This window comes from Corylus avellana, chromosome ca8 (assembly GCF_901000735.1).
Source record: "Corylus avellana chromosome ca8, CavTom2PMs-1.0".
NCBI classification, from domain to species: domain Eukaryota; kingdom Viridiplantae; phylum Streptophyta; class Magnoliopsida; order Fagales; family Betulaceae; genus Corylus; species Corylus avellana.
Genome location: NC_081548.1, coordinates 5,200,050 through 5,221,374, shown reverse-complemented (window position 1 = coordinate 5,221,374; position 21,325 = coordinate 5,200,050). Strand labels below are relative to the sequence as shown.

Sequence of the window (21,325 nt, the reverse complement as noted above, 5' to 3'; positions counted from 1 at the left end):
CACACTACTATACCAACATACGGAGATAAAAGTTGACTATTTAAAATAGAAAGTACACTTAAAAAAAAAGCTATTTAAATAATACTTTTCCATTCACAGCTTGGGAAAGCCTCGTCATTTGATCTGTTGACTGCTGTCCACGTACATTTTACAATTCAAAAAAATAAAAAAAAATAATACTTTTTTATTTTTTACTGATATTATTATTATTATTATTATTATTATTATTTTGTCTGGAGAAATACCTAACACTTTTTCCGAGAAAATGCCACAATTTTCTCATCGACCGAGGAAAAAAAAGAAAACCAGGAACTTCGTCCATTTATTTTAATGGAGATCAAACAGCCATTACATGCTTCTTAGATCTCCATCGCCTCTATTTCTTTCTTTTTCTCACGTCACCTTAAAACATCAAAAAATAATATAACCATTCACAACAAAATGCATTATAAGCAAAATACCCATTAATAAACCTACACGAGCCACCATCATGGTTAGTTTTGGAAACTCCGGCGTTGAGGGATCAGAGGTAGGTGAAAAATTTGGTGGTAAGTGGTAGGCGTTAAATTATAACGAATGGAAAAATTAGTGAGATTGATTTGAATAAAAATACGGTGTTTTCAATTTTCATCTCTATTATTTAGTGTTTTTACCTAATATGTCAAATTTCTTTTAAGGAGTGTGTATTAAAATTTTTCACACTACTTCCTAATAGAAATGGCACTACTACTTTTTCAATGTGAACTCTAGTATATTATATTTAGGAGAAAGTCCACATAACCCCTCAAATTACCACTCAATTGATAATATCCCTCCAAACTTTCAATTATGACGATGTCGCCCCCAAACTATCAAAAATTGTCAATGTCCGCCCCCCACTGGCAAAATTACCCTTAAAAAAAAAAAAAAACTAAAACTAACCCAAAAAAAAAATCCAAACGTTGGCCAATTTTTTTTTTAATCAATTTTATAAGAAAAAAATTAAATATATAAAAATTGAAAATTTTCATTTTTTATTTTTATTTTTATTTTTGTTTTATAATTTTATTTAAATAAAATTTTACGTTTTAAAAAAATAAAATTTTCGTTTAATAAAATGAAATTTTTTGTTTTTTAAAACTAAATAAAAAAAAATAGTTAATAAAAATTTCCGTTAAAAAAAAAAAAAGTTGTTTAAAAAAAAATTATTTTTTTTAAAAAAATTATTTTTAAATTAAAATTTTTTGTTTTAAAAAAAAATCAATTTTATTTTTTTGAATTTATAGGGGTATTTTTGTCTTATTGAGAAATCTATAAGGGCATTTTTGTCTTATTGCTAGTATTTGGGAGGACATTAATAATGTTTTGGTTGTTTGGAGGGGACATTGCCACAATTGAAAGTTTGGAGAGACATTGACAATTGAGTGGTAGTTTGAGGAGGGTATGTAGACTTTACCCTATTATTTATCTCTTCATTTTAATTAAATATTATTTTTATTTTTATTTTTATTATTTCTTTCTCTACTCTACCACTCTTTCTCTTTCTGTATTAACTCGTAACTTTTTTCCGAATGGTATATTCAAACCCTTAATCATTTCTTGGTAGGATTAACACTCTTCCGAGTGATCTGTAGAACAATACTGGAACTTTAGATATTGCGGCATATAAGTTAATTAGCATTTTGGGCCTATTTTTTTATTTTTTCCTTTTTGAGTCTTCTTTTTACCTCTATTATAACTTATTTTAAACGATTTTAAAAATATTTTAGGCTTGTGTTTAGTGTTTTTGGCTGGTTTTTAAAAAATGCTTTATTAGTTCAAAGTATTAAACAGAATGAACAATATAAGATCAGAGCATTCACAATTGGCTCTTTACATTTAACTTTTCTCTAAAAATATAACAAAACTCTTAAAAGACCCATTTTAACAAACTCCCTACATTACTTTAAGGAGAAAATTTACTTTACCCTGAGGAGTTTTTCAATTTGAATCTTAATGTTTAAAACTTGGCAATGTACTTTCTAATGTTTCAAAAATTTTCAATTCATACACTCCGTTACTAATTTCAGTCTAATTGGACGGAAATCATCCCACCACACGTGCGTCTCATGTGAAATTTTGATACCCTTTATTTCAATTTTGTCATAATTAAAACATATAAAATTACATAATTACCCTAATTAAAACCTATAAAATTGCAGTTGCAGTTACCCTAAAATCGCTATATGTATCTACAACGTGATTAGTAATTTTTGCTAACTGTATCCGCATCATCCGTATATGCGTATACCAGATAACAAATAATAATAATTAGTTGCGTTTAATAACCATCCCGCTTGTAAGTTAATTCACACTACTATACCAATATATGGAGATAAAAGTTGACTATTTAAAATAGAAAGTACACTTAAAAAAAGAAAAAAAAAATGCTATTTAAATAATACTTTTCCATTCACAGCTTGGGAAAGCCTCGTCATTTGATCTGTTGACTGTTGTCCACGTACATTTTACAATTCAAAAAAATAAAAAATAATACTTTTTTTAATTTTTTTTTTACTATTACTATTATTATTATTATTATTATTATTATTATTTTGTCTGGAGAAGTACCTAACATTTTTTCCGAGAAAATGCCACAATTTTCTCATCGACCGAGGAAAAAAAAGAAAACCAGGAACTTCGTCCGTTTGTTTTCATGGAGATCAAACAGCCATTACATGCTTCTTAGATCTCCATCGCCTCTGTTTCTTTCTTTTTATCTAAGTATCTGTTTTTTTTTTTTTTTTTGGTTTAATTACCCTTTATCTCTCTAATTTTATTGGAAGAATAAGAAGCTTGAGATCCTGAAAACTTTCTACTTTTGGCTGTTCGGGAGGGAAACTCAGAATCCAGTTTTGCCTGATTCTAGAACGGCACCCCCACACGTTCAAGATCTGGTGTTTCATCAATGCCCAATGCAGTCTCAAGGAGTTTCCCCACTGCGCCAAATCTTTCACAACGTGGGGATCTCATAGCTTCATTAGAATCAGATCTAGGGTTCTTGTAGATATATCAAATCGGCCCCTAATGGGTGTTTGATCTAGAAAGCGCAGGCCTTTGATTGATATTTCTCACGAAGTCGCAAACATGTTCAAGCAATTCCTTAGTAAACTCCCACGGGGCAACAAGTCTTCGTCGAAGGCCGACTCGGTCGATTCGCCCCGCTCCGACACTACCCGATCCTCGCGATCGAACGGCGGGGGCGCCTCGGGCGGCACGTCGAAGCGAACGGCGGTGTTTCCGGCGAGTGTGGTGGCCGGAATCGAGCCGCTGGTGGCGTTCCGGGATGTGCCGAGCGGCGAGAGAATGGGGCTCTTCGTGAGCAAGGTCAGCCTCTGCTGCATGACCTTCGACTTCTACGACCCGGCCAAGAACCCGGTCGAAAAGGACGTGAAGCGCCAAACCCTAATCGAGCTCGTCGACTTTGTGGCCTCGTGCGGGCCGTCGATCCGGTTCACCGAGGCGGCGATCCACGCCACGTGTCGTATGTGCGTGGCCAATCTCTTCCGGGTCTTCCCGCCGAGCTACCGATCCGGGTCGGGCGGGGCGGGCGAGAACGACGAGGACGAGCCGGTGTTCGACCCGGCATGGCCTCATTTGCATTTGGTCTACGATTTGTTGCTTAGGTTCGTCAACTCCTCGAGCGTCGACGCCAAGGTAGCGAAGAAATACGTAGACCATTCGTTTATACTGAGATTGCTAGAGCTCTTTGATTCGGAGGACCCCAGAGAGCGAGAGTGCTTGAAAACGATTCTGCACAGAATTTATGGGAAATTTATGGTTCACAGACCTTTTATTCGCAAGGCAATCAACAATGTTTTCTATAGGTTTGTTTTTGAGACGGAGAGGCACAACGGGATTGCCGAGCTGTTGGAGATATTTGGGAGCATAATTAGTGGGTTTGCTTTGCCTTTGAAAGAGGAGCACAAGATTTTCTTGTGGAGGGTGTTGGTTCCATTGCACAAGCCCAAGTCTGTGGGGATTTACTTTCAGCAGTTGTCTTACTGTGTATCGCAGTTTGTGGAGAAGGAGCCCAAGTTGATGGCGACGGTGATAAGGGGGTTGTTGAAGTACTGGCCCGTGACGAATAGCCAGAAGGAGGTGATGTTTTTGGGGGAGATAGAGGAGATTTTGGAGGCGATTAACATGGTGGAGTTCCAGAAGGTCATGTTCCCGTTGTTCTGGCGGATTGGATGCTGCATTAATAGTTTTCACTTTCAGGTATTGTTTTCTTTCCTAACGTTTTTGTTTGTTGCAAATCTCTGGTTGGCTTTGGCACCTCTTGATTTGCAAAATAGCGTCTTCTCTTTTTCTGCTACTGCTAGTGTAGGGGCATTTGATTTGTTTTCTTTATTCGGATAAGATATTCTGATGCATTTTACCCTCTTTACGCGGTCTACTCGTTGAAGTATTAACTAGTTTTAAAGAAGATGTCTTTGGGGCTTCAAAGTAATATTATGGTAAATGTGACTAAAATTTCCTTAGACATAAGAATGGGCTATGCACTTGGTGTCAAAAATCTATCTTGGCATTGATCATGTAGGAAAACATGGAACCATGTTTTGAATGTTATGGATCTGCATGTAGGTTTTGAATCTGCTTTTACTCAGCATAATGCAACTTGACAGCAGATTGTTCATTTCATTCCTAAGTTTTCATTAGCTTTTGAGATCACAACCCGCAACAAGAGAGCAGATTTGTCGTCTTTCATATTGGTTACCAGTTTCTGCTAGAGAATGTATTGGTCCCAAAGGGTTTTAATAGCAGCATCTGTTTCATGGTTATTTTTATCAGATTGTCATTTATAACTACTCTTTTTGGGGTAAATTTCATTCATAACTGCTTCTAATGTTCACTTTTTGTCTATTCTATAGACATTCCCTTGGTACATGCCATATTGTTTCAGAGACTTCTACCGTTTACACGTTACTCTTCACTGGGTTCAATTTAACATTTTCACTGTGCTAGATGATACGTTTGTTGTCAGTCACATGATTGTGGGAATGATACGTGTTCTTGTGATGGCTCTTTAGTTGGCACTTTTTGTTTTGCTTAGTTTCAGTAGTGCAGAATGGTGGTCATTGTGTTTTCCTCGTCTAGATTTTAGAAAAAAGAACTTGAGATTTGCAGCTTGACTTGCAAAAAATAAAAATAAAGATTTGGAGCTTGGTTAACTATATGAAATTTTGTACAGCTGTACAAACTGGTGGGATGTTTTTTTTTGTTAGGAATGGAATGATGGTAAGCTCTGTCACCTTGCCATGCATGGCTAGAAGTAGAGCCAAGTTGAGACAATATATGAGCAGGGCTTGGGGTTCTAGAGTATCCATTAAACTTTTCATGTGCATTAGGAGCCATATGTATGGTACCCAGAACTCTTGCAGTTAGCTATATTTTGGCTGGAGATTCTGAAGGTCTCACTTAACATCAAGCATTGACGGTTTCTGTGCACTAATAGTGTAGACATTTTGTCCAATTGAGCTTCCAATTCTGCTTAAGATATTTAGGCTTTTATGCCATTCTTGTGTGGTTGTCTGAGCACTGTATCATTTATTCCTCATTAGTTGTTCCGCAATTTCGCTATAATTGTTCCACGATTTTGTTCTTCCTTTTGTGGGGTCATTTGAGTAACTGCACTCTCCCTCCCTCTCCACCCAACCAAAAATTTATCTGTTTTTCTCTAAATAGCTTTTGCGATGCCTCAACTTATTTTTTCAGGTAGCTGAAAGGGCCCTTTTCTTATGGAATAACGACCACATTGTCAACTTGATTGCACATAACCGCGAGGTGATTCTTCCCATCATATTTCCAGCCTTAGAAAGGAATGCCCAGAGCCACTGGAACCAATCAGTGGTCAACTTAAGTGTAAATGTTAAAAAGATGTTAATGGAGATGGATGACGAGCTTTTCATGTCCTGTGATGTTCATTTTAAGGAGGAAGAAGCAAAGCTAAGCCTGGCGGCTGAGAAACGGAAGGAAGCATGGGAGCAATTAGAGAATGCAGCCAGTCTCCAGCCGATAATTGGAAATACTGCTGTTCTGGTAGCTCCTTTAGCAACCTCAATTGCCTGTTAAGTGCCATTACTAATTAATTGATTGTGCCAAGCTTTTCTTTCTTCTCTTTTCCTGTTTTTTATGGTGGTGGGAAACCAGAAGAAGTGGGCACTTAACAGATGAAATGTACTAAAATGGCTGTTGTTTGGAGGGTGGGAAATTATTTTTGGATTGTCCTCTCACAGCCACTTGTAACTTTGTGTTGATCCTGTATTTTCCATTGCTACCGTGTGGAAATGTTAATTGCTTCCTTGAAAAAGTAATGGGAAGGGCCATGCAGTGGGACTAAAATCTTCTGTACCAGCCAATGGCTGATCAATTTTTGTCCTCTCTCTCTCTCTCTCTCCAAATGCCTGCGTACCTTTGTGTTAGTGAATGATAAAGGTGAGCTTCTTTTTGCACGAGTAATGCTAGGAACCACTTTTTTATCTGGATTTATTTTTCCTTTACTCTTTTGTGGCAGAGTGGTCCCGATTTCACTTATTGTGAAGGAAAAACCTTTGCATTCGAATGAAAAGATGACCTCTAATATTAATCTTAAATTATAGTTCTTATTTATTGGGAAATGGGCTTTTCTTGACAGTATTCAATTTAGATTTTGGAAGATTTCTGGAGTGATTGTGGGAATGTGTATACAATTATTCAGGGAGAGATTGAAGATTTTTTTAAGCATTTAGCAGGTTAGTTCACCCCAGATTTTATAGGTGTTTCATTCCTATCAAGTAATTTGCACAAGTATGCTAAAATCAATTTTTTGACGCAGTGTAATGATAATGGGTCCGTATGAAAACAAGAAAAGCAAGTATGCCCTGCATGCATACTTTTTTTTTTTTTTTTTTTTGAAATTGTTTCTTATTATAATAGTCATGCCCTTGTATTTTCACCAGCCCCCATTTTCGAAGTATTCAAGTCGAACTCCTATATGGGTGATGTCTATTTTATAGTGAGAAATGCAATACTTAGGGGTGCTCAAACAGTTATAACCGGCTGTTGTAGGCTATAACCGCAACCGCCTTGGGCGGTTATTAATTTTTAATAACCGCAGCTGGCTAGGTGGTTACCAATTATTTTATAATCGGCGGTTAGCGGTTATTCAATCCAATAACCTGCGGTTTTATAACCGTTTTTTTTTTAATGTGGGATTTAGGCTTTTTAAGTGTTTTGAGCCTTTAATTGGAGTATTTTTTTGGCTTATTTTAAGAGTTTAAGGCCAAAATGTTCCAAAAAAAAAAGCAAATATTTTTGAATAAGGCTTAGTCTCTAAGAGGTAGCTCAATCGGCTGTGAACCCCGTCTCAAAGAAGCAGAGGTCACTAGTTCGAATCCCCCCCTCTCCCTTCCCTTGTGTGGACATGTCAAAAAAAAAAAAAAACATCACATACCACATTAAATATTTCACATACATAGTCATAAATAACCCAAATCCATTAATCCAAATACAAATGAAAAATATATATATAAATGAAGGCGTTTTACCCCCTAAAACCGCTAACCGCAACCACCCTATACAGTTAGCGGTTTTTAATAACCGCCTGCCAAAGACTCCATTGAGACATCTTAAAGATGTGAGTAATTCTAGGTGGCCTACTAAGAATGATTTGGCTATTAAAATCATCATTTGATTAAAATTCAATAATGATCAATCACAAGTCCAATGGTGATTTTAATAGTCACATCATTCTTAGTATGACACAAGTAGGTCACCTAGAATTACTCACATCTTTAATATGTCTCAATGGAGGTTTTTTTTTTTTTTTTTTTTTTTTTTCAATAAGAGAACATTTGTAAGATGTCTCAGTGTTTGGAGTCTTTTAGCAGTTGTGCACTAGGAGTGAAAGTTGTATGGTTGGGATTTGGCTTACATGCTGTTATTAAAATAACAGCATGTATGCTGTAGTTTAATCAACGGTCAAGATTGAATTTTTCAAAATCTCTTTTCATTTTCTCTCTCCTATTAAATGCTTCTAAAAGTAAATCAACTTTAAAATTCAATCTTAACCGTTAATTCAACTACAGCATACATGCTGTTATTAAAATAACAGCATGTAAGCCGGATCCGTATGGTTGTAACTCTATTTCAATTATGTCTTTGAATAACATTGCAAAGAATAATTAATTAATTACTGAGCAATGTGTACGTTGCAGGTGAGGTCCTCTAAAACCTATTTATCCCACTTTTTATCTATTATAATGCTATTATAGGAAAGCCACATCTTATTATGAGGTCAACATCTAAGGCTTATAACAAAGTGGTTTATTTGTGAATAGGCATATTATCGCATAGTGATTGATCATTGGCTACTTGCTACATCATCTTCTAGTAAAGAATTGACTTTAGAAGTAGGAAAAGCTAAGCAGATGTCACAACACAGATGAGACGAGTGGCAAAAAGTTTTAGGAAAAGAAAATTGTTAAATCTTTCAGATGTTGCACTAATCCATCCTATTGAGTTGTAATATTTTCCTCTTCAACATATTCACATAATCACATTCCGTGCAATGAGGTTTGAGGTTGCATATTGCATGTGTAATGGGCAAACTCATGTGGAAGGACACTCAGACCCTACTTGTTTTTAGGGGTGTAAAAAATTATCAGGAAACCGGAACCGGGGACCCGATTCTAGTTCCAATTGGAAAAATAAAAAACCAGGTGCGCCATTTCCAGTACCTGGTTTTTGAGACCCAATTTTTACCAGGTTATCGGAACCAGGAGCATATATATATATATATATATATATATATGGCCGATAATCGAAACCCCGGTTAACTGGGGTGGGGTACCAGTTCCCGGTTCCAGTCCCCGGTTTTGGCCAAAAATCGAGAAATCAGACCGGGTTGACACCCCTACCTGTTTGGGCACCTGCCCAAATAAGGTAGGGCCTAGGTGCCTATAATTAAAGCAGACAATTTTTGCCCAAATAAAGGCCTATGTGCCTATAATTAAAGCTGACAATTTTCATACAACCTGCGAACCCGACACAAAATTATAAGATTAGGATTTGGGTTATAAACAAGTCAACTCACTTGACTCAAAGGTTGACCCATTTGACTAGTTTATGAATATATATAATAAGTACATGTTAAAACAGGTCAAACGAGTAATATTTGAGTCAAAATAAGTCAAATGAATCGTGTTGTGTTAGATCAAACGGGTTAAACAAGTTGTGTTTAGATCAAACAGGTCAACCCGTTTATTAAACGAGTCACTCATATGTCATGTTAAGATTGAAATGTTTAACCTATATAACTAAATAGATCGTGTTTGAATTGACCCTTAACAGGTTAGCGGGTTAAGCGGGTCGACTCAAATTCAACCCGCCAACCATACCTATAATAGGCAACCTCATTACACCCCATCTCCTTCCCTCTTCAACAACCAAATCCGACATGCATTATTATAACATCAAGTCTTGTTCAAAACTTCCCTGCATAGCCTACTTGTAGGAACAAAATGGGCAACTTGAGTGGCAAACTGTGGTTCAAATCATAACTGACATGTCTCAAGGAACAAAATGGTCAGTGGATATCATGAATCCAAATGTTGCTAAGTCAGTAAATTATTAGATTTTGAACTCTTTTTTACCATAGCTTCTAGTAGGTGGGGGGAGCTGTAACGGGATTGGATCCTAGGATCTTGCACTAGAATGTCAATTATTGACTTCCAAAGAACTTAGCCTTGAATTTGGGTACCCAACATCAACAACGCTTATTTGATGTTAGCTGCAAGCTTGCACAATGATTAAATGATGCACTTAAAAATTCAGGCATTACCTGTATTCACTGATATGTTTACTTTTCATCTCTTTTTGGCTAATATAAGTACTGATGAACTTGTAAGTGGAGCTGAAGCTCTCTAGACTTGAACTTCTCTGATCATATGTATGTGCACTAGTTCACATGTCAGTGCCTACAAATGTACCAACATTATGGGCCAAATTCTATTTAAAGATACGACAGCATAAGGACCAAATGGAGAAGTGAATCCTACAAACAACAATGAAAATGCTATATTTAAATTGCAAACTACTTTTCTGCAAAAAAGGAGCAATTTTTTTTTTTTTCCCTTTCCATAATAAGGTTTTGGATACATTAATTCTCAAATAGCTACATTTCCTGTCACAAATTTGCAACCCAGGAATCCTAGGTGCTGTTAAAACTTCCAATGGGATAGGAAGTTTTAGAAATTATTCTGCCGAATGGCATATAACTTACTGCCTTAAATGTGTCATGCTCTAACAATTTCAGGTTACAAGGGCCGAGATCTGGAAGCACCAGATCTGGATCAGATGTTACAACAAACGGCAATGTGAAAGAAAAAAAAACAAGAATTGTAAACATTAATTAACAGTAAAATTAGTAACTTGAGATGTGGATCACCCTTATATGGTCAGAATGTAGAGAGCCCTTCCACCTCAAATATTTCAATTCAGCCATTAGAGAATCAGATATCTTGATTATAGAAGAGTGAAACCGGTTGTGGAGAGGTCAAAGTCGCCACGCACTTGAACTGCCATAAGAGATGCCATTTTATGAGGATACTCTAAAAGGAATATTAGAAAAGTTTTTAGTATCATGTTAATGCTTAAGAAGCACACTTTGAGGAACCCAAAAGGCCTGCTGTCATTGTAGTTGTTCTACTTATAAGCAACCATCACATTAAGAGCTAGGTAAACTAATGCTTCTTTTTTGTTGGTTCACTTAGTTTGACCTAAATGAGAGTTGGTTCAGAGAGGCTGAATGAGAAATCCTTAAGACTTCTTCCGGCTTTGCCAAACAGAGTCATAGATTTTCTTACAAAAGCATTAGGAGATGCAAACAACTGGAAAGATAAGTAATTCAACTACAGTTTGAGAGAAATAAACTTTTTCATGTAGTCCTACACGACAAACTATTACCTTCTGTTGTCTATACTTCTCGCGTATAGAATTTAGGGAGCAACCGTTGGTGTTCAGTTGCAATTCTTCGAGTGCTAGAACGATAGTTTTCAGCTCTGAAGCCTTGTAACTGGTATAATATTCTAAAGTTGGATTCTGCATCAAGTGCACATCAAGAACTTTTTCAGACATTTTTCTTCTAATGGAAAGGAACAAAAAAATTTCAAATGGAATGAGGGAAATTGCAGACCCATGGGTGGTCTGATTGGTTGAGTGTCCATTTAGCAAGGAACACAGCAGCTGCAGCTATGAGGGAAGGTAGAAACTTTAGGAAGCTATATTCGACTAGTGTCAATTCTGCTAAATAATTTGCCAAGAACTCAAGTTCGACAGAAGGAAGCTGTACAACAAAATAAGAAAAGTAAATTTAGTTTTCTTTTGTATTTAATTGATTTTTTAAATGTAATACAAGAGATGAAGAATACCATAATCTAGAATACCTTGTAAGAAGCTTGTGCTGCTTGAATGAATCTCCTGAAACCCAAAGATTTGAGGATCATAGAGATTAGTTAGTTCACTATTAGATGCCATTTTCGAAAAACATAAAGGTGGTGCATTACCTGAGAAATGTTTTTGTGCTGGGAACAGATAACTGGAAGTGCAAGAAATTCAAAACTTGACGCTCCAGTTCCAATACCTGCCATTTGATGTCAACAATCAGGGACTTATACATCAGTATATCTGACTGATCATCCCTCTTTTAGAATGAGGGGATGATACGTGGTCTGGAAACTTGAGATATAAACCAAAAGAATTTGAAGAACTCTTCAAAGAAAACAAATTGCTCTTCTCTACTTACAGGAGGGCTTTTATGAGACTAGAGTAAAGTTCTGCAACTTAAGTTTTAGAGACAAAAATTTACAGGGGGGGGCCTCATAAATAAGACTCACATTACTACATAAGGCATAAACCTTGGAAATTGAGGCTAGCCCTGAAATTGCAGCAAGTGCCTCATTAAATTATCATTAATGAGTTTCGCCTTCCTTTCCTTTTTCTTTAAGTTTTGGAGATACAAGGTTTCATAAGACACAAATTTCCTTCAATTCACTCTAATAAATGCTAAGTATCTTTTAAAATGTTTGAATTCCTTAAAAATCAATGTTTGAGTTCCTAGGTTAGTAGAAAGATAATAAATAATCATTAAAGAATGTTAAAGAAAACATGTGCATCTCACATGTTAGAGGACACTTGGCATTTATTAGAATGGAATGGAAGAAATTTTCTCCAAACTGGTTCGAAAGAAATTTGTGTCCATATTATTGTTGACTACTTAATAATAAATTGTTTTTTTTCTCAGTAAATGTTCGAGGATAGGTTGGTTGGTTGCCTTTACAGTGACTTTAAATAACCTTGCAACTGCTCAATCAATTACTTCTTCCGATTGCTTAAAAAATTTTATGTATCTCAACTAATCTTGAAAAAATCACGGGCCAGTGCATCTTTCCTCCAAACAGTTACTCGCACTCATTTTGACCCTTTCCTTATATTCATCCTGGCCTTCAACTCGAACAAAAATCACTCCTTACTAGATCTTCTTCATTCACCAAATCATCTAAGATGACTTCCATCTTATTATACCCACCACATCATTTCTCTAAGAACTTTGTCACATTATTTCTTGGTCAATGTGTACATATATACAACTTAGTTTCAGAAATTATGACCAACCTCATGATAATGATTGATGCAGCAAAGCTATGCACTAGTTTTTATGTTCAGAATATTAAGTTTGATTACAACATCAAATGGGATGCCAATGACTTGCCAGAAATATGGATGCCATAAACATAAATTTCAAGTAGCAAGAGTGTACCTCTCCTCTCATGTAGGTATTGTCTGTGATGACACAAAATTCCTCCACTCTTGGTGCACAGATTTCCTCGTACTTCCTTCAAGCCACAACAGAAAAGAAGCAGACTTTAGAATCCCATGATGATATAGAAAAATAGACGTAACATCTAATTTACCAACACCAAGAAGTGAACTCAAGATTTGGCATATATTGACTCAAACAAATTGAGCTAATTTCATGTTAAGAACTAACTAATGGCGGCAACACAAGAGAGGAAGATAGACACTACTTCACTCACACACACACACAAAGGCACAGAGATGTCTTTCGTGTGTCTATGACTTCAGCAATTAGCCTAAAAAACAATAATTATAAGACACTCTTGTCTCATTACCTTGGATCCAATTTTATAATTTGAGACACGTCATCTTTAGAAGACTAGAAAATAGGGGAGTGTAAAAATGTTATTTAAATCTTATAATATTCATAATTGTCCTTGGCATTATCATCATTATTATTACTTATCTTATACAAACCATAGTTCTGAATTGGAAACATTTTAATGAATGAGAAAACATTTCTCATCAAAAAATCAAATGTAGAAAACTGCTGCACCTTATTTACTGAAACCACCAAAAACTATAGAACTTACGAAGCAATTAGCATGCAAGTAACACCAAGCAACTGGAGTCTTGTTTTTTCCATATAATTTTTAGAGAGGAACCGATCGATGAGATTCACTGTGAGGTAAAGTGTATCTGGAACAAGCTTATATTCTTCAGAAACCTGAAAAAAAGAGACAAATCGATAAAGACCAAGACTAACCCATTGAACATCCAATTAGGAAATTACTCGCAGATCAACAAAATAGGTCTCCAATCCTTTCTTCTGGCTAAAAATATATAAATAACTAAATCAAAATTCAAAATATTCTTTGAAGATGAAATAGAACAACATTGTATTTAGAACATGATAAATAATGAAAGTAGCAATCTACTGTCGATATCTAAGCACTAGATTATTTTCTAGTAAAGAGCACAACAAAGCTGGACCCTAAAGTAGTTTTAAATCCATATATATATTTTACATGATTCAGCCAATGAACTATGGCCAAATAGCAGTTCCTCTTCCATAAGAATTGAGTGAAGGATGAGGCCCTAGGTTTAAAATCCAGTAACTGCCAAAATAACTTATCAATCAATAAATAGAACATATTTAAATAGAAGACAAGTGAAAACACGATGCAAATTAACAAAGAAAGATAGAAATAGAGAGGGTAATGGCTACTTGACAATTACAGAAAGCTCCTTTTAAATTAATTGAAGAACAAATACAAGTGATATTATAAATATCATATTAGCAGTCTAGCACTAGAAAATAGTAGATGGACAACAATTGAGAAATTTGTTAAATTTTTTGGCCTAGTTTTTCAAAATCTAACAAAAGGAGAATTACTGAGTTTGTTAAAGCAATATCAATTTGGATGTTTACTAACCTCCACAAGCCAATCAATCAGAATTCCTCGCATGCTTGGAGTGATATCTCGCTGCACCTTTTCCATGTAATTAGTTGATGGCCTACAGTCAAGCTGAGGAAGGAGAGTTTTTTACAAGTTAGCATATGTCACTTTTTTATCACTAAGCAAAAAGGGTAAGAGGGCAGGAGGACAGGAGGTTGGAACTCTCCAGCTAGACTTATCACAATTGCATCTTACCCACTGGGGCGCGGGTCAAAAGGGGTCTAGATGGGCCTACAATGCGGAAAATCTGCATGCGCTCCCTCAAGATGAGCTAAGCCCTACCCTGGCCTCGGCCCCAAGGGCATAGTAGCAAGAAACTAGTGAGAATGGATCAATGGGCATGAATCTCGTCCCCTTAGCATCGTGCCCATGGAAACTCAAACTCATGTTCTCCCCCTCACCAAACCACTCGGGAGTAAGCCCCTTGCCATTACACCAACCCCTCCATAATAGTTAACATATGTCACTTATTAAAATAAACTTGTAAGTTAGCAATCCTGTACTTTTCCAAGAACCATTTATAAGTGAAATTTTGAGTTTTGAAACAAAAAACTAACATAAAAAATATCGGGAACCTTGTGCTTCTATCTCTGTTGAATGAGACATACTCACAAGTTATTATTAAAATTTTAAAGAAACTTGATGATTATGTACTGCCATTATGCCGTCAACACAAAAGACACTTTTCAACGATGGAAAAAGAAGCAGCACCAATTATTCAAAAGTTTTATGTGATAATGTGTTTAAAACATGCAACTAGCAGGATTTGCAGTTAAGCATGGACTATAGAATTAGCAATAAGTGAATTCAAAATGAATACTACTTGCAGTACAAACCTCTGCAACACGTATATTACTGTGTATATCAGAGGCATATGAGCTGCAGGCTTTAGGATCTTTTAAGTTCGAATCAATATCCACAATGTCTGGACCGGTTGAGGTTCCCAATTCCTTGCAGACCATATCTTCTGCATTATTTAATCAAAGAGCATCACAGATAATATAACATTAGAAACAGAGTGCAATGACCTAGAAACATCTTTCTGACTAACAAGTAATATCCTTTCTGAATTCATGATATTTTTTCTCTGCCATAACATTAACTAAATGAACAATGTAACAACATGAACCCCTTTTCACATCAGCTTCAAAACTTATATAATTTATGAAATGGACGCATTAAGTTACTGTACAATTTTGTCAGTTATACAGTATGTTCATAAACTGTAGCATCCCGGGGAGAAATTTGAAACAGAAAACAAACCTTTCTCTGGCAAACTTTGGAGCCCAGCAGGTTTTGTGGAAGCCTGTACCAGAGGCATCTGATCTGCTAAACCACATTCCCTCATGCTATTACTCATGCTTTGCTCGCTAGACTCTTCCTTTTCTAAATTAACTAGTAAGGTGACATCTTGTGATTCCACCATCCTTATTTTGGACAATTCTTCAGCTAACTTTGTTTTTGCATCCCCTTGCATAGCTGACATATCTTGAGTGGCTCTTGCAACCACCATATTGTTCTTCTTTCCAGGACCTCTTCTAGCCTGCTTCCTAGTCTGTCAACCAGCAATGTCAATGATACTAAGTTCACATGATTTAGCAAGTATTGATATATTTTGCAACCAGTCAAAACCTATGGGACAATATAGTTACTAATATGGTCATTGTCAAGAACAGTCTCCTAATTTTGGGTAATCATAAATGTCATAGCACAGGGATAAGCTAATTGCGTCTGCGTGATTATTCTGAAACAATTCGTCAAAAGCTAATTGCATCTGTGTGATTATTCTAAAACAATCGTCAAAATTGGGTTTTAGATAATTGGTTAGATAGTCTAAATTGACCTAGTACATGGCACTCAACACACCCGTGCGACTACAATGTAATCCAACTCAAGATACCATAGTAATTTTTAACAAATTGGAAGTTACTAGACAAATACTATCATAAAATCTTGCTACTTTGAAATTGGCATATCAAATCACAAACTAAAAGATGGCAAATCCTTACCTGAATTTTTGATGCATGGATATGGTTCATAAGTGAATTGTCACATACGATATTACTCATATCCGCCAGCACTGCCCTTCTCTTATGCTGTGTGCCAGAAGGGGCAACCACAGAAGCTTTGTTCTCATCTGATGCTGCTCTTTTGAACTTTGACCGTAGATCATGCTTCTGGCCTTGCTTAAAAGAAGGTTTAGAGGACGGGAATGTCCCTCCTGGTCCGCTCATGGCTTTGGACCGTGCTCGTGTGATTCGAACAGTAGACTCTTCAACTTTGGCAGCAGTTTTATTTTCTTTATCCATATTTGCATGCCTTGTAAAGGAGCAATGCATGAATTCAAAGTGAAATCGTCTGCATCGAACCTGCACTTCTAAGACCAATTCATTGTGAGATAATAGGAGCAAGCAGCTGGTCTATAAGCTGGAAAAATCCCATGTAAAGATGTAATGCAATTTATCCCTTCAACCCAAGCAGCATAAAAAATTCAACTCGACAAAGCCTTTGCAGTAACAAATTTTCCAAGACATTGCAACACAAAGGAGAGAGTGAAAACCACAAGCATACACTTAGCGGATATGCCAATGCGTGCACATGTAAAAGATTAACAATTTCACAGAATTAAAGTTAGCTTCGCTATATTTTTCCCCTTCTGTGTCACAAATTTAAGGTACATTTACTCCACATTATGAGGTTAAATTCGGAACTTAGCCTCTCTTCTCTGTATAAACTTTTTTTTGAAGGTTCAGTTTTATATAATGCTTAGCAAAACCAAAGACAAAAAATAGTTGCAAATTTCAGTTTAATCAGAATAACAGAAGTCATAGGCTAAAATCAGAGGAGCCTAAAACAATTTTAGTGCATTTTGTTTTAGCTCGTCATTACTCTATATCCTATGTTTGGTAGCTGATAAAACCTGAAGAAAATAGTAGAAAATAAAATTTTCCATTGACAAAAAAACTCTCCTTTAAAGAATTAATTTTAAAATAAATAAATAAATAAATAAAGCCAAATGGATCACAAGGTCCAGCTCAGTAGACATTCTACTTTTTTTCCTCGAGTCAATGAAAATATTTAAAAAAAAAAAAAAGTTAAAAACGAATTCTTTTGTTCCTTTTTTTCGCTTCGAACAATATCTCAGGAACCAAACAGAGATCTTAAAACCAAACCAAAACCCTAACTTCTCATAGATTTTCTCTAAAACTTTCAAATATACTACACTAAACTCGACGAAACGAACAAAAGCACCGGATTAAACTCATTGACCCGAATTTTTCCGATAAATTCCCCCGAGACGAGAGAAATCAGAAGCCGCACAGAGCGACGGAAAAACCAAAGATTTCAAATCAAACAAAAAAAGTAAAAATGTGCAAACAAACCAAACCAAACAAAAACAAAAGAGAGAGAGAGAGAAAGAGAGCGTCTCCGTCACAGATCTGTTCACGAAACTGAAAAAAGAAAGAACTCGAGAGAGTTCGCACAGAATCTGTGACGCGTCATCGATACAAATCCAAAACAACGAAGCTCCAGCATTACGAAATTCACGCGATTTCGAAAATCAAAAAAAAAATTATACCAAAAAAAAAAAGAAGACGAATTGAAAATGCGTGGAAGAGAGTATGTGAGAGCTCGGAGCTTACAGTGTTGTTAGGAGCTCCCGGAGACCTTCAGGCGCGGCCTGGGAAAGCTCCGAGCCGAAGAGAGAAAGAGAGAGAGTTCAGAGAGTTCAGAGAGAGTCAGAGAGTGTGTGTGTGTGAGAGAGAAAGAAAGAGTGAGTGCGTGGATATAAGCGGAGCGTCTGACTGGGCGGGACGAAGGTACAGTTTGAACTTCCAAATTCCAAAGGGGAATTTTTTATTATTTCCACTACTGCTTTTTCTGCTTCCACGAATATCATTCATTTTTGCATTTGAACCTTTTTTTTATATATATACTTTTTTTTTCTTTTCTTTTTGTTTTCCTTTTATGGGCACGAATTTTAGGATAAAATTGGGTGTAAATGTAATTAATTGTTTATATTGCAGCTTCAAAGGGAGGTTAGGTCTAGATTTTACCTGCTCGGACACGTTAGCCTCGCACCGCAATCCGTCAAAATTGGCGAAATTCATATCTGCTCTCGGTATGTGGGATAAGGATTCTTTCAATTTCAAATAAAATAGCCAATTTATGCATCTAACGGTATACATAATTTTACATAATTTAAATATTTTAAAAAATATATCAACACTGGTGTATTAGCGTATACCAACCATGAAATAGATAATGTCAAGTTTATTTGATATTCTCAACTAATTGCACCTTATCCATATCCCATATAGTATATATTTAGTTTTTAATATAACACGTGAAAGAAAGAAAAAAATAAATAAATCAATAGTGAATTTTTCAAGTGTTCCTTCGATGATTTATTACTTGCTTGTGAATTATTTGAAATTTCTAACTTGAATTGAATGATTAAAACTTAAAAGTCATTTAATTTAAACTGTTATTCTTGTGTAATTTATTATACCCATTGAATGGTGGGATTTGTTTTGAATGTTGAATGTAATCTCATAAGATGCATGATTGAGTATGAGTAATAATAATTTAGCATTATTTTATATGCAAATATCATTTATTATTATAAATTCCTTGCAAATTGATATAACAAATCATAATTTGTGAAAAATGATTATATTTACTAATTATAAAGTAGAGAAATGCTATATGCATTTTTATATTAAGTGCTAGAGAGCCAAATAAATGAATCCAGAAAAATTTTCAAACTGACGTGGTAGACCGTGAGTGGCAGACAAGGGAGAGAGAATTGCATTTTTTTTTTAATTTAAAAACCTTTGCCACGTTAATTTGAAAATTTTTCTTAATTCATTTGTTTGGCTTTCTACCACTTCTTATATTTTCAAATGCTTACTCCCTTATATAATAATAAAAATTTCTATTTCTTTTATATTTTTTTTATTAAAAAATACACGCGTTTTTAAATAAAAACCATGAAAAATATTACGTTTGAGAGTGCATTTAAAAAGAATGACGGTTTGAAAAAAAACAAAAAAAAATCTGTATTTTCATGCAATAGGCAAGAGGATGCATTAAAACACAATTTTAACAAAAGAACTGCGGTTTTGAAGGTTTAAACCGCACGATTTGAAACCGTTAAACTAAACAAACATAAAAACTACAGATCTATCTTCTTTTTTTGAGATGATCCCTCTCAAATTGCAAAATCGAAGCATTTACGTGTGAAGAAACGGCTTTAATTACGTAATTTGAGAATTTACAATTTTTAAAAAAAATTGTAAGGAAATCTGATTTTTGTGAATCAGATAATTGGAACATTCATGAAAGGATTTTGAAAAATGTTAGCAAATATATTGCGTTGACTTGCTTGCTTTGCTTCAAGGCAAAGGGAAAGGGTGCCTTTTTGTCTTGTCATGATTTTTCTTTTTTGAATTGGGAATTTGGGAAAGGGCGCTCCAGCTGGCGGTGCGAGTAGGGCCGATTTTCACTTAATGGGAAAACCCGAAAGGAGGCAGGCCCAAAGTGTAAGAGGTGTGGGCCAACAGCATCTGTTTTTGGCCCAAGTGGGCCCATCTTTTGATCCAAACTGATTAAATAAGGTTTGGGGAAAGACCAATTTGGTTAGATAGAGATAGAGCACTTAAAAGTAGTATTTTTATTGAATTTTGAGTGTTTAATCATATGGACTTTGACCCTTTAAAGTAGTAAAATATATAATGAAGGAATATTTGGCATACGCTCCCCCCTCTCTTCACATGCCATTGAATCTGAAATCCTTGGCATATTTTTGAAAGGAAACAAAGCAATTGTGAAGGATAGAGAATGAACTTTATGCATTGTGGGCTTGTTTGGTTTCAAAGGAATCATTTGGGTGTGATTTGTCAATATATTAGGCTTCGTTCTTGACTTTTGATGGGGATCGGATGCAACGAGGTTGTCTGAATATCTATTCGAACAACATTTTGATGCAAATTTTACTCATGAAAACTAGCTTAGAAAGAGAGTATGCTGAAGAGTTTATATTCAATTAGGATCGTAACATACAACCACGCTTCATAACCGATGTTCATTGGCCCGTTATATCGACACTAACTCAATGATAGCCATTTTTTTTTTTTTTTTAGCAGCTCTATTTATTTATCAATATTCAATGACTTTATAAAAAACAATATTGGAATTCACAACAACAATTAAATATTTAAATTGTTAATAGTTATTACGAGAGAGTCTATATAAAACTTAGTTGTCCAATTAGGTAGCTAAATAGTCAAAATTTATTTAGGCAGCTAAATAGCTAACCAAATTGTTAGCAAATTAGACGGCTAACGTTGTTGATCTCCATTCCGAAAACAACTTTATGCACCGATGGCTTGCTTGGTTTCAAAAGAATAATTTGGGTTTGGTATGTCATTGTCGTACCTGTTACCCGATAAGACTCGAGTACAATGAGACTATCCGAACACTTATTCAAGCAGATCGAGAGCGTTGCAAGGACTTTAAGCCATATAGTAGTAAACATAAAATGGGAGAAGATTTGAATTTTTGAAAGTTAGGCTTCATTCTCAACTTCCGATGGGATCCGAGTATAATGAAGCTGTCGGAACACCTATTGAACAGATCGAGAGCGTTGTAAAGGAAAAAAAGATAAGTAAACAGTAAGCGCAGGCACTTTTTCCTGACAGACATTTATTTGTGACCAAACTTGTCCCACGGTCCCCCACTGCACCAATCCTAACACAAACAAAAGCCAGTGACTTTCCATGACTCTGGAACGTGAGGCTCCTTCAAAGGGATTCCAATGGGGCTCCACAAAGATGAATATGCTAATAGAAAATGCCAAAACTTATCAATCTTTTCAACCACCCATTTTTAACTATTTTGATGACCCATTTATATATATATTTTGTTTTTTATTTGAAAAAAATATGAGAATAATTTTGAGTGTTTTTGTTTTGGATTATTTGTTAATTTTTTGTTTAAAAAAGAAA

At 35.5% G+C, this 21,325-nt stretch overlaps 2 protein-coding genes across 4 annotated transcripts; one reads left to right on the top strand and one right to left on the bottom strand.

The window, feature by feature from the left end:
• Nucleotides 1–2,606: 2,606 nt before the first annotated feature.
• LOC132189768 (serine/threonine protein phosphatase 2A 57 kDa regulatory subunit B' kappa isoform) lies at nucleotides 2,607–6,391 on the top strand. The gene is made up of 2 exons (XM_059604552.1): nucleotides 2,607–4,239; nucleotides 5,737–6,391. Exons 1-2 carry the CDS (start codon nucleotides 3,106–3,108, stop codon nucleotides 6,091–6,093), a joined length of 1,491 nt encoding a protein of 496 aa, XP_059460535.1. The 5' UTR covers nucleotides 2,607–3,105; the 3' UTR covers nucleotides 6,094–6,391.
• A 3,743-nt stretch (nucleotides 6,392–10,134) lies between these two features.
• On the bottom strand, nucleotides 10,135–18,061 carry LOC132190486 (cyclin-A2-2). Of its 3 annotated transcripts, none has more exons than XM_059605493.1 (12): nucleotides 17,960–18,061; nucleotides 16,325–16,692; nucleotides 15,579–15,870; nucleotides 15,152–15,282; nucleotides 14,292–14,384; nucleotides 13,449–13,582; nucleotides 12,818–12,893; nucleotides 11,565–11,641; nucleotides 11,445–11,478; nucleotides 11,195–11,344; nucleotides 10,966–11,100; nucleotides 10,135–10,577 (listed from the first exon to the last, which is right to left on the bottom strand). In XM_059605493.1, exons 2-12 carry the CDS (start codon nucleotides 16,652–16,654, stop codon nucleotides 10,512–10,514), a joined length of 1,518 nt encoding a protein of 505 aa, XP_059461476.1. In that variant the 5' UTR covers nucleotides 16,655–16,692; nucleotides 17,960–18,061; the 3' UTR covers nucleotides 10,135–10,511. The 3 variants fall into 3 exon arrangements, with proteins under 3 accessions (XP_059461476.1, XP_059461474.1, XP_059461475.1); XM_059605491.1 differs by having other exon boundaries at nucleotides 16,325–16,689; XM_059605492.1 differs by having other exon boundaries at nucleotides 16,325–16,684.
• Nucleotides 18,062–21,325: the final 3,264 nt, after the last annotated feature.